The sequence below is a fragment of the Larus michahellis genome, chromosome 7 (genome assembly GCF_964199755.1).
Source record: "Larus michahellis chromosome 7, bLarMic1.1, whole genome shotgun sequence".
Taxonomy (NCBI): Eukaryota; Metazoa; Chordata; class Aves; order Charadriiformes; family Laridae; genus Larus; species Larus michahellis.
Window position 1 is genome coordinate 39145829 of NC_133902.1, and position 13432 is coordinate 39159260.

Genomic DNA, 13432 nt, shown 5'->3' on the forward strand with positions numbered 1-13432 from the left:
GAAACCAACTCAAGAACGTGCACAATAAATTCAGCCCTTTGGAGGAAAGCCCTAACAACAGCTGAATTTTCAGGAGGAATAATTCCATTGAAAAGTATTCCCCGTCATTCAGGCATCCTGCTTCCTAAGACCCGGAGAATACAGGAGAATACAGCATTAATCCTCAAATCAGCAGACTCCCAAGGCAGTTAATTATGTAGAACTCCATGTACCAGATGAAAATGGCAAAATAACTGCCTACAATTGGGGAGGAGGTAATATCTGAAACAATCAGCAGGAAAGCCAAGAAATCTGTGAAGCTTTGAGTTTGGCCTCTCTAACAGTAATACCATGGATGAAGTAAGGAGCAGTTGAACGTGGCTATTTCTTACAGACTGAGTTGTGGACTACCTAAAAATTATTTCACTTTTCACTTATTAAAAATATTTTTTCATTTTCTTGGAGCGTACAATTTTTCAGGGTTTTTTTGGACAGTGATTTTGTGCCTGAATAATGTTTTCCCTTTCCTCATATCTGAATTTCAGGATTACAATGTGCAATTGCTTTGCAAACTGTTGAACCTAAGCATACTGTTAGAGGTTCCCCATCCACCCTTTTCAAAGTGGAAAAGCAGATGAATCATTATTCTTTTGAGAGCACCCCAGAAATATCATCTCAAGCTTTAGATTCTGCTTGTGTCTGTGTTTATGCCAGATGGCTCCGGCTCAGTTGGCTGGGTCGGCATTGTACTGGAAATAGTTCTACTGTACTTCGTGTAGCTTTATTTACTGTCTCATTAATTTTAACTTTTACAGAAGTTTTCCCTATTCAGAAGTCATTAGGGTTAGGATTCATGCTGTGTTAAGAATTTTAAATAACCAGGCACGGTACTGTCACATTACAGGAACAAACCAGCTATTTGAGACAGCTCAAATTATGGTTATTCTCTGATATTTTTTTGCGATCTTGAAGGTGGCCTTTTTTGTTCTGTTACCTCAGATTATATTTATCACTTATTTAAAAATTGTAACTGATGTCGTTGGCCAAAACTGTCATATGGCAAAGAGTGATTTGTAGAATATTCTACATAAATATGCATGCTAGAGGACTGTAGTTACGTGGGGTTATTTTATTTATTACATCTACAATTAGCAGTCTGTATTGTGTATGTTCATATGTTGGGTTTGACTTTTTACCGTATTGCATGTTCCACAAGTGCCGACACTTACTTTGACAGAGTGGCACAACCATTTGTCACTGAGCAAAACCTGCAAAAGAACCTGGGATGATTTGTAGTACAGAGGTTGATTGTATGTCCTTCAGAAGCCTACTGAAGAAAGCGGAATGGCACCTCATTTATTGTTGTAAACAACAAAAAGCCTATTGTGCTAACTGCTGCTAACATTTGAAGAGGGCTTTTTCTCCAAGGCATGATTTGAAGTATATTCTATTTGGTGGAGGTTACTGCTGGCAAAGGTTTCTCCGTCACCACTTAATTTTTTCTTGCAGTTATCTTGTTCATGTTTCTTCTTCTGACTTTTATAGGAGCATGGCCGTAACATCTTGAGAAAACACTCTGCAAAATGAAGTCGAGTCTAGTATATCCAGGCCGTGTAGGAACAGTGAATTCCCAAGAGGATTTGAAATTGTCAATTAGGGCTGCGTGCAGGCAAACTAATCTACTCTGAATTTCAGGACTATAACATCTACAGCATGACTTCCGAGCACTTCAAAGAAAAATGGCTTTGTCAATAGGAACCTGTCGTATACTTAACTTAGTGATAAGGTGTAAAGTAGAATCCAGAGACATATATTTTACAGTGCTCTCCACTTTTCCAAACAGTTTAAGTATCAATGGAGAGAACGATTCCTACCTCTCTAGAAACTCCTAATGTGAAACTCATTTTCACTTGAGGGAGAGCATTACTGTATTAAACGGACTTTGTTCACTGATTTGCAATAGAAGAATGGTTGGGAGTGCGGGGGAGAGGTGGTGAGAGTGGGATGGTTGTTTTCCTCCTTAGTGTTTGCAGTTGTGGTTGGGTTCATCTGCATTTAGAAACTTCAAGCTTATTTTTTTTATTTAAGCCAAATAAAAACTTTGTATTTGAACTGTACTAGGAGGGTTGGTGAGTCTCGACCCAGTAAATCATTTTCCTTGATGAAAAGAGCCTAAATTTAGTAGTTGAGGGAGATGCTCATCAATAAAGCCTAACACAGTTCTGCTTAAAAGTAATTGTTTTTCTTTCTTGCCTGATGCATTCGATAGTTCTGAATAGGGCTGAACAGTAGCAGCAACTGCTTGTATGTGAGAACACTGTTTACTGGTCTGGCATGAATTTCTCTCTTTTTCACGAGACTTTGCATACTTAGTGGTCAAAACTGTGTAGGTTTAATAATAGTCCTACATTTTCAGAAGCATATTCCTAAGAGTGGTAAGTCAGTTATATTTAATGCAACTGATAGCTTAACTTAATTGCATTTAAAGTAGGATGAGTATTCCACTCTATAGTAGTTTGTTGTACTTGTAATTTTGAGGATGTCTTTACTGTAGTAAAGATGGGACCCCCAAATTTTCTGGAGAAATAATTGGAAGGCACTGCAGGCTGGCTTTCAGGAAGGACTTTCAACTGCTTGGATGGCTTCTGCTGCCTGTGCTGCTGGCTCTATTTCTAAAGGAAGTTAGCTAAACTAGAGATGCCATGGAGACCTGCAGTTCATGGGATACTGCTGTTTTTCCTAGCTGACTGTATCAGGCCCCAGAAGACTCCAGTTACCAGTTGAGCCCAGATCTTCAAGGTGTTCAGGTGGAGAGAGACATACCCAGTGCTATGTCCTTATTGAGGTTCTAGAACCTTTGGCTTGCACTGAGGTGAAAAGGATCAAGATTGTCTCATCCCTAAAAAAAAAAACCAACAAAAACAAACAAAAAACCACAAAAATACCCCATGCAACCAAACCATATTTTAAGTAGCTTCCTGAAACGCAGACTTAGGTATCCAAATTCAGACAGTTGGCCTTGCAGTCTAAATAAGGACAAGACCTAACCAAGCAAAAGCAAGGAGTTAGAAAAATGAAAAAGATACCAAAAGGACTGTATGGTTTTGCTAGGTAATTACGCACACATACTTGCTTCTTAGTTGACGTTAATTACTTTCACTTTCAAATATTGCAGAAAGAGCAGGCCGTTGGGGGGATTCGCGTTCATGGTGGCTTGATTAAATGGGATTAATGACGTTATTTTGGCAAAATCATTTTTAGTGCCATTCTGTAAACACCAGAAAATGTAAAACACAGTACCAAAAGTCACAGGTGAAACGCTAATTTTACTTGAAAAATGCTAAATGCATGTAATTGAAATTTAAAAGATCTCTCTGTAGGAAACTGCAGGTGTGACTATTTTTAACGTAAACTTGTATTGTACTGTTATGGACTCTTTGCAGGTCTGCTTTCTCATTTTCATGCATAGCCTGAAAACATCTGGCATTACTCCCTTAAATCCTCCTAATCTTCTGTTTGATTAAACGTGTCCCACTCTAGTTATGGCCCCTCAGAGAAGCAAAAATAAAGCATATTTCATATGCTTGCTTCAGATGTTTCTCTAGCATTTTATATGGAAAAGTTTTTGGTTTGTGTTTATATTAAAAGTAAAGATAAGTGAACAAATACAACTGTGTCCCTGTGGCCTTTTAACAAGCACTGGTCTTTGAAAAGCAGTTCTTGAAGAATGATATCCATCTAAAATATCACTCCTTTCTGTTATGGTGTTTAATTAACCAAAAAAAAGTCATTGGAATTAACTACTGACATATATTGCTAGTTTATCTTTTGCTATTTTGGCTTTGAAGATTTTAATTTCTTCCCTGGTAAAGAATCAACAGGATGGTGAGGGTTTTTTAAGATTTTGATACTACTTGTGAAGTCCTCAGTGCTGCTTTCCGCTGTATGATAGTTCATTAAAACAATTGCTGATAATGGGCTGCTGTTTGCAAGTGCAGAAATAGTAACTTTACCAGTAACTTTGCCTAAAGACAGCTGGAAGTTTTTGCATTCAGGTGAAATCACCAGGCAGCATGCTGACTTGCTTTAGTTGTTCTGCACCTGCTAGGCATTAAATGAAAGGCCGTCCTTCTTGAAGACGGGCATGCATTTGAAGCTCATCTTTTTGTAACATTTTATAATAGGTGAATAGTTGGAAATAGTTGGAAATCTTTGGATTTAGGACTCAACTCCTATTTGGTTTTGCAGCACTGTGGCTCCATTTCAGCGAAGCCAGCTAACAGTAGCTGCAGAACTTATTCTTTCTTTTTTATTTTTTTTTTAAGACATTTTACAGGGATTTGGATAACCCAGAACTGCTGTTGAGTGCCTGATCCTATTTTGTGGATTTTTAAGACATAAAAAATTGAAGCTGTTCTATCCTGGCTTCAGGAGCTATGAGTCTGAACACTCCTTTTTGCCTACAAATGAAGTTCTAAGTATCAATTGTAATGAAAACCATTATCTGTATTTGTATGTATTTTATCAGGTAGGAGGTATTGCAATAAAATTGACTTATTGATTGTGGAAGTGAATCATATGATTAAAAAAACCTGTTTGTAATGACTAGAGTAAAGAAGATTATGAATAATGAAGCTTTAAAAACAGAAAGATTTTCTGTTTTAGTGCCTGTAGTTGAGTTCATTTGACTGTGAAGGTTAATCTTTTTTGTTGCCAAAAACCATACTCTATAAAACATACCTTGTTCTTGCTTTTAAGGCTTGTTCTTAGATTCAAGCACCCTTTCATCCCCTGTCGAACTTGTTACAGGTGTATAAACAAACCTTGGTGCCATTTCAGTGGTATAAAGAAAATGAGACACAAAAAAATTTAATTTGCATTTAGCAGTGGTAGATTGCCCTAATTGCTTACTTCTCTAAGTTCCCTTGCCAAATACTGTACTCCCCTCTATGAGGCAAATTTCTGTTACTACAGTAAATCATACATGATCAGGCACGGTAGGAGTGAAAATTTTATCATCGTGATGTTAGAAGATGGAGGAAGTAGGAACCTGAGTTTGTAGCAGTAGGATATTCAACATGGAAACGTGTGCTCTGTATCTTCCACCTCATCAAGTCTGTCGAAAGTATTATTTATGGACAACATCTGGTTTCTTGCTTCTCTGCTTTATGGTACTTACCTACTCAGTGAACTAAGAAATGTCTGCTACTTTATACCTGCTTATTTCCTTTTTAAAATCTTGTCTAAACAGCTTTGCCAAGTGTGAGGTCTTTTTCTCATGCTGATGTCCTGTTGATGGCATCTTGTGCTCATAAGTCAGTCTTGAACAGAGGCTCTCAATGGGTCTAAGTTAGCTGTGCAAAGCTGGGGACCAAGTTTAGTAAACGTACAAAGCTGAAAGCAACCAATTTTTTTGGTCATGATTAACGGTAGCAACGTTGTAAAAAGTAGACCAATTAAAAGTGTGATTTCGATGTTTTGATAGAAAAAGAGTTTATTATTTTCCTGCCTCCTCTTCTGTTTTCAAGGAGTAAATTATTCCCTTCCTGCTACTTCTGTTATGGCATACAGCTTCCTTCTCTGGACACTCATGCTCTGTAGATCTAGTTAAACTGTTTATTGCTGTTACATCACAAATCTCGATCACACTTACTGAGAGAGTAGTTTGAAGATCAGCTCCTTTTGTATCACTCTTAGTTTTGCTCATTGTTCTTTTAGTAGTGAGCTGTAACAGATCACCAGAGTCGGTGTGGTACTAATACCAGCCCAAAAAAGGGACAGAAGCATGTACGTAAAGTCAGGAGAAAGAGAAGTTAGGGAGTGAGCTCAGCTTTATCCTAGAAACTTGCGCTGATGATGGCCCTGGCTATAATAGAAACATAAATAATGACAGCTGTCAGCTTATCCTTGGCTGTGTGATTCTTCCATTTTCCTTGCACTTGCATTTGTGATTGTTAATTGTTTATGGAAAAGACTAAACTGAAAATTAGTAGTTCGGGGTTTTTTGGTCGTTTGGTGTTCGGGCAGATTTTTCTCCAGAATCAGTTCACATAGTCACAAAGTACCAGTGACTGCAAAAGAAAGGAGGCAGGATTTATGGCAGCCCAGCTGCCCTGTGACTTTCAAATGACAGCTAGAGAATGATTAAATGATTCAAGTGGTAATTTAAAGACATCTATGTGTGTAGAATTAAGCAGAAGATTCAATATGAGGCTTGATGTCATATTGAATGCGATTTCTGTAAATCATATTTTTTCATGCTTTATTTTACAGTTGCTGCTAACTTACAGAAGATAGTAGATGATCCAAAGGCCTTGAAAACACTGACTTTTAAGTTGGTAAGTAAAAGCATGAAGGGAAGAAACAAACTAATTATCACAGTATTCACACAGAGACTGGATTTTATCTCATTTGCAGCTATTTTGCTGAATAAATGTGTTGAGAGAGAAGATGATTGAAATTGCCACGTGTGAGAGAATAAACCTAAACCCTGTTTTGACAAGACATTAGAGATATTTACAGTCACACAGCTCCGTAACTGTGCAGGGGAAGCAGGTTAAAACAAGTAAAGTAGAGAAAACTGTCGTCATTAGGTTAACTCCTCTCCACCCCGACTCCCTCAGCTCTGTCCTGGCTGAAGTGTCTTCGCTAATCAACATCTTGTTCCAATCCCAACGTGTTTCTTCCAACATCTGCCACCATTTTTCTTGCATGCAGGTCTCCCTCTCCACTGCTTGCTTCTCCTTAGTTCTTCCTTTCAACCTTCTTTCAATTCACCATCCACACTCGCAAGTTGATGTTGCTCCCACTGTATTTCATTACTGTTTCTCCCTCCCCGCCTCTTTCTATCTTCTGTATATACAACATTAGACCCTGGTGTTGGGTCTGGGACTGTTTCCTGTGCTGCATTTTGTGCCCTGAACCATGAATCCTACATTTGGTCAATTTTGATGCCGTCATGATAGATCTAATCTAATGTGATATTAATAACTTTACATTGCAAAAACTTAATTTGGAATTGATGTGCTGTGTTTGTTTTTATTTCTTGCTGAAATTAAGTTGAAAAATGTACATAGCTAAAGCTATTGAATGATTAGTTAGGTAAATACTAAATTCTCACCGATCTGTTTTCAGCACCCCTTGCTGAGAGTGACTCAGGCACATATGAAAGACTAGACTGACTGTCTGTGAGATAAGTAGGTCTTCAGAATCATAGCTTTGTTTATAACAGCAGCTGCTTCGTATGGGCTGTAGAGAACTGTTTTTAGAGAGTAAGTGACCTAGTTGATGATAATGTATTGATTCAGGATTGTTCTTCCTGTGTCACTTTTTTAAATATAGATTTGAGTAGTTTAAACCTACTAAATAATTTGGACTCATTTTTCCTCTACAGTCCAGTAAAACCACCAGAACTTACACGTTTCTTTTGGAAGGAGGACATGCAACTCAAATCGTTCTGTTTCTGTGGCTATTGCTATCTAAATTTAGCTTAAAGGCTGATGCTTCTCTTTTTGCAGCTGATCTGTGTTCTTGCTGTCTAAACATCTGACTTAGCTTTATTGTATAGTCAATGGCATCTCACCAAGAGCATTTAGATATATAGATACTCCAAAGGCTCTGTAGACGTCTGGGTTTTTAGCTCACACATTTAAAATAAAGGCTTGAAATTCCAAAACGTAATATCCCATAGTATCCAGTTAATATTTATATAAGTTGAAAACAAATCCACTTGAAAATTTAGGTTGGGGAATTTCTGTGATTCAGTTGGATTTATTGCAGTTAATGTCACATGGTATTTCAGATTCCAGTAAGTGAATGCTGTTATAATCCTATTTCTTACCATAATCAGAATTAATCACAGAATCACAGAACAGTAGGGCTTGGAAGGGATCTCTGGAGACCATCTATTCCAAACCCCCTGCCAGAGCAGGGTCATCTAGAGCAGGTTGCACAGCAACGTGTCCAGGTGGGGTTTGAATGTCTCCAGAGATGGAGACTCCACCACCTCTCTGGGCAGCCTGTGCCAGGACTCTGCCACCCTCACAGTAAAAAGTTCCTCCTCATGTTTAGGTGGAACTTCCTATGTTCAAGTTTGTGCCCGTTACCTCTTGTCCTGTCACCAGGCACCACCGAAAAAAGACTGGCCCCATCCTCCTGACACCCACCCTTTAAGTATTTATAAGCATTGATAAGATCCCCCCTCAGTTGTCTTTTTTCCAGACTAAAAAGACCCAAATCCCTCAGCCTTTCTTCATAAGAGAGATGTTCCAGCCCCCTAATCGTTTTGGTAGCCCTTTGCTGTCCCCTCTCCAGCAGTTCCCTGTCCTTCTTGAACCGGGGAGCCCAGAACTGGACACAGTACTGCAGATGTGGCCTCACCAGGGCAGAGTAGAGGGGGAGGATGACCTCCCTCGACCTGCTGGCCACACTCTTCTTGATGCAGCCCAGGATGCCATTGGCCTTCTTGGCCACAAGGGCACATTGCTGGCTCGTGGTCATCCTGTTGTCCACCAGGACTCCCAGGTCTCTTTCCACAGAGCCGCTCTCCAGCAGGTCATCCCCCAACCTGTCCTGGTGCAGGGGGTTATTCCTGCCCAGGTGCAGCACCCTACACTTGCCCTGGTTGAATTTCATGAGGTTTCTCTCTGCCCAACTCTCCAGCCTGTCCAGGTCTCTCTGAATGGAGGCACAGCCTTCTGCTGTGTCAGCCACCCCTCCCAGCTTTGTGTCATCAGCAAACTTGCTGAGGGTGCCCCTCAAGTTTGATTGTTTAATAGACAATCGCAAATCAATGTCACTTCTCAAGGTAAGTCCCATTGGCTACGTGACAATTCCTGAGGTTAATTTTTAACCTAAGTTTCTTCCTGATATTTTAAACCTAGGTTTCCTGCATTAGTTCCCTACTTCCAGGGAAAAGAACGTAACCACAGAAGTATCCTAATTTCTTCTTATCCTTGGTTTAATTTAATAAACATTCTGTTTCTGCCTGTTTCTATATTGTCTAGTGGAGTTCCTAAATGAATTGTTGCCTAGGAGAACTGTGTCACTTGTTTGTATGCTCTACTGAGTCTTTGTTACCTCTTAGCAAGGTGTCACTGAATTTGAGAGCACTTGTATACAGCTTTATTAAAACACATTTTGTTGGTAAATATTTTATGGGGATTCAAAGTCTAAATGTAGCTAATCCTATGTCCAGTCAGAGAATCAAATTGAAAAGTACTCTTTAGTCTAGGATTAGTTACTATTATTTGTGGACAGGGAATCTAGTTCGTATATCACTGTTTGCAGACTGGTTTTGCTGCTATTTTGCTGGTATATAATATTTACATTCAAACAGCAAGCATTTTCATCTTTGGGGAGGAAAGAACAACAACTTATGTCTTAAACATTTTTATCTTTAATTATTGCCAAAATGGTAAAAAAAGGTATTGAAGTGAGGTGTCTGGATTAATCTGTCTTTAAGGTTTGATCTCCCTCTTGCATATTTTTTTAACAGTGTATCTTTGGTCTTACAATGATGTCATTCTACAGAATGTATATAGTATTAAACCTCCCTTACTTGTCTTGGCTAACACAGAGTAATGACTTCCCTGCAGGATCCAGCTGTCCACAATTTGGGAAAGATGCTGCTTTAATACACAAGTAATCTTGGCAACACTCAAGGAAACACAAAATTATTGCGCAGCATAATTTGCATTTTATGTAAGGATTTTTTCATATGAAAAAGGGAGGAAAAAAATATTAACAAAAGAATGCATTCAGTCACTAAACAGTGAATTGTAAATATCAAGAGCTTTTCTTGTACATTGCAGTTTGTGTATAGCAGTTGTACTTCCACTAAGCCCAAAATATAAACTGGTAGGTTCCAGGTGCATTAAATATTAGACAATATTTATTGATAAGGAAGGCATTTAAAAATCTATATGCATCTAGATATGTTACATGGCTTTGAGGAGATTGATAGCTAGCTAGAGTGTAGAATGATGTAAAAATATTATCTCTTTTTATCACAGTATCTTAAGTGCAAAATTGAAACTCCATTTATTTAGTAAATTGCCAATCCAAAACCCATTCAGATAACTTAATAGTAACCAATGGTTATGATCTCAGACCTTTTACTTGCTGCTTCAATGGAGTAAGACCTGTGAAATACTCTCTGAAGACAGAACTTCTGTCTGTTCGCTGTGTCTGATCAAAGTAAATTTGAAGGAGTAGCCTGATGTAATGCTTCCACAAGTATCGAGTGAGTTTATTTTTTGTCTTGAAAACTCAGTGGATAATGTCACTTGGTGCACCTTTTGTGCACAATCTGAGAGCTCTTTTCCATGTAGTGCATATACACAAACCAGTTCTACTAAAGGGTTCAACTGCTACAAATGCAGAAAAGCATCACGAGCATTTTTATAGGGTGAACCAATTGTTCTGACACTTTTTTGGGGGGATATGCCAAAGAGTCTGAAGGCATCTGTCGTGATACATTACACACCGTGCATCCAATTGTATTATTATTTTGATTTACCTACCACACAGGGGAAGAATGCATAAAAAACTTCATTAAAAATGTAGTCACTCCTACAGAAGCAAATTTTGTATCTAAATATCAAAATATTTTGCCTACAGCATGTATAATTTTTTAAAGCAAACCTAAAATAACAAACCGAGCAAGGTGGTTTTGTATTTTTACCATTATTTGTGTAAAATTAACTGATCGCTTTTGCCAGTTCGTACTGGGATGTTACTGAAGAATCTGAAGTATACGGCTTTAAGTACTAGATTGTACTGTCAGAAAGGAGCTGTCCTTTTGCAACTGTTACTCTTCGTAGGCTGCTTCCATCTCTTTAAAAATTCAGTGGGCTGGTATTCCAAACTGACTTGATAGCTGGACTCATGGGTCATTTGGTGCCTACAGCACAACGGTAAAAGGTGGATTTTATACATGTAGATTATTATTCACTTCATGAATGAAAACAGCATGCTCACATGAAAAAGCAAATCTGGCTCCAGTCTGGAAAGTTTGGGTTAAAGAATTTGGGTCTTTTAAGTGTTAATTTCCCAGTATTTTTTTCATAATTTTTAATATTGATTTAAAGAGTTTGCTAAAATTAAGGATGCTGTTGGCTGATCTGTCAGCGGATACACCAAGCAGTCTGAAAGCTTTCCTTCAAGTAAGCTGTTTGCTGACTAGGTGATCCGGGGAAAACTTATAACCTGGCTGTCAAACCCTCCTTTGTAGCGTGATATACTAAACATTTCTGTTTGTACTTGCAGGCCTCTGGCTGTGATGGCACTGAGATTCCCGATGAAGTGAAACTGATTGGGTTTGCTCAGTTAAGTGTCAGCTGATGTCTGTCCCTTGACCCCAAGCTGAATCGTGAGATTGCGAAGAGTCCGGCTTAGATGCAAAGGAAAATTAATGCACCACACACTGAGTTCTGCTTCATTCCCTAGCAATTCACAAAGTCAGAACAAGCAAAGCCCACAGCTACACCGCTGCTGCTAACATTCAAAATGCTACTAAATGTCTCTTAGCAGTTGATTTGGATTCCCCCTAAGTGAAAAGCCTGTGGAAATGCACTCAGGTGGCTGTATTTATTGGTTACAAAAGGAATTTTCTATCAAGCTTACTTCTTTCATAAACTTTGAGTGATACTATTTTACCTGTATTTGTGGTTGATAATACTGCCTCTGTTCTGTTATATTTAGAAATTAACATAAATATAAAAGTTAAGAATTATTAGCCAAACTTGAATTCTAGTTTTAAAACTGACTGTGAATTTTATTTTTCATATATTTATGCATTACACATCCTAGTAATAAGAAAATGATTTGACTTGATTATGTGCTATTTGCAGTTAATCTCCCATTATTTAAAAAAGTTTCAGGTATATCTTTGAAGTATTTGGTAACTTATAGGGTTTTGGTTTTTTTAAAATCAATTAGGCATTAGCAAGCTTTTGTTGGTTGTGTGTCTAAAAACCAGTCCACAAACTGATTGTCAAGGGAGTGGGAGGTGCCTTGCAGACATTAATGTTTTAAGAATGTGCCTGAGGCTGCTTAAATAAATAATCTCCATTTTCTAGAAGTACCATACATATGGTACAATATATATAAATATATATAGTTATCTGAGCAAGGAGGGGATCTACAGTAGCAAAGGTGTTAGAATATTTTGACTATGCTTTATTGGGAAGTCTATGAGGTAGAACTACTTTGAACTGTTGTCGTTAAGGTAGACTGCTTACTGTGTCCAGCTCCCATCCGACTTATCCTTAATGATAGAAACCGGTTTCATACAGGTGATTAAAAACTTGAAGAACAGAACTGAAGCTTTACTTGAAGTTCTACAAAATACGAAGGTGGAGTGAAAATAATAGGGCTTTGTGCAATGATCAAGTAAAACTCTGTTACAAAGAAAACACTTCTGACCCAAGTAGTCTTATGCTTAACCTGTGACATAGATGTTATGGAGCTAGTGAACCTTAGAAAGACTTTCAAATCTGGAGATGTGTTTCTCGGAGGTTACAATTTAAACTACTTCCTAGCTAATCCTAGATAAACGGCAGCTCTTTAATGTACTGAAAACGGCAAATATATATTATTAAGAGAAGTTATTTATAATGCCTTGTCATGATCGTTGAGGTGTTCTAGAGCCATTTGCGTACGACTCAATGTAATCCCATCCCATCCTACTGTTTACATGATGATTACTCCAAGATGACTGCAAAGGTTAAAAAAATAAAATAAAAATAAAAGTGTACTGCACAAACAGATTTGTATTTTGAATTTCAGTGCTCTGTGTGCATTTTGATGGCTGTGTGGCAGGGTGATCTTATAAATGTCTGCTGCCCTTACTTAGTTTATGAGTGGCACCTGCACAAAGGGATCTGGTTCCTCCTGTTGGGGAGGAGAAGGGGAGAAAACATCACTTGCTTGCTCACAGGAGAGGGTTGCCCGTGACCACTTGCATTCCAGTACTTTGCATAAGCCAGTTTTAAGACCCCTGAAGTGTTTGTACTTCAAGAAATCATTTGATTATTCGGGGCAGGACCCGTAAGCCTGTGGGACGCTGGTTTGTGTGGGGAAGAGCGTGAGAGGGCCCAGGGCAGGGCCAGGGCTGGCACCTGCTGCCTGTGGCCCAGATGTGGGGCTGGTGGCCACAGATGAGACTCGTTGGGGTGGTTCAGGCCCTCCTCAGGTGACCGGTGTCCTCAGGCCCATTAGTGTGGGGAGGTCCAGCCCCAGGGAGGGTTTTGGCAGTGTGGCGGGGGCTGGAAGGGTCCTGTGCGCCGGTGGGGCTGGGCCTGCAGCTGGCTGGTGGCAGCGAACGAAAATGGTAAGTGCCTTTCCTCAGGGACAAAAAAAAGCTGTGTCTTTCCTTAGCTTTGGGGTGTCTTTGTGGGTGTGGTATTGCCGATAATCTGTTCGGTATCTCTTCCATGTCAAGGGTATCTCA

General features: G+C 38.9%; 1 protein-coding gene and 1 long non-coding RNA gene across 4 annotated transcripts in view; both read left to right on the forward strand.

The window, feature by feature from the left end:
* STK39 (serine/threonine kinase 39) overlaps nucleotides 1–12745 on the forward strand; it is a 102548-nt gene extending 89803 nt beyond the window's left edge. For 2 of the 3 annotated variants that reach the window (XM_074594035.1, XM_074594034.1), the window contains exons 16-17: nucleotides 6253–6317; nucleotides 11248–11464. In XM_074594035.1, coding sequence (XP_074450136.1) covers nucleotides 6253–6317; nucleotides 11248–11322 — 140 coding nt within the window. In that variant the 3' untranslated portion in view covers nucleotides 11323–11464. Of the gene's footprint in view, nucleotides 1–6252; nucleotides 6318–11247 lie in introns of all 3 variants that reach the window. The other variant, XM_074594036.1, reaches the window with a different exon arrangement.
* A 460-nt stretch (nucleotides 12746–13205) lies between these two features.
* Nucleotides 13206–13432, forward strand: part of LOC141746152 (uncharacterized) — a 136046-nt gene continuing 135819 nt past the window's right edge. Inside the window, exon 1 of the long non-coding RNA XR_012588246.1 lies at nucleotides 13206–13312. This is a non-coding gene — a long non-coding RNA (uncharacterized LOC141746152). The remainder of the gene's footprint in view (nucleotides 13313–13432) is intronic.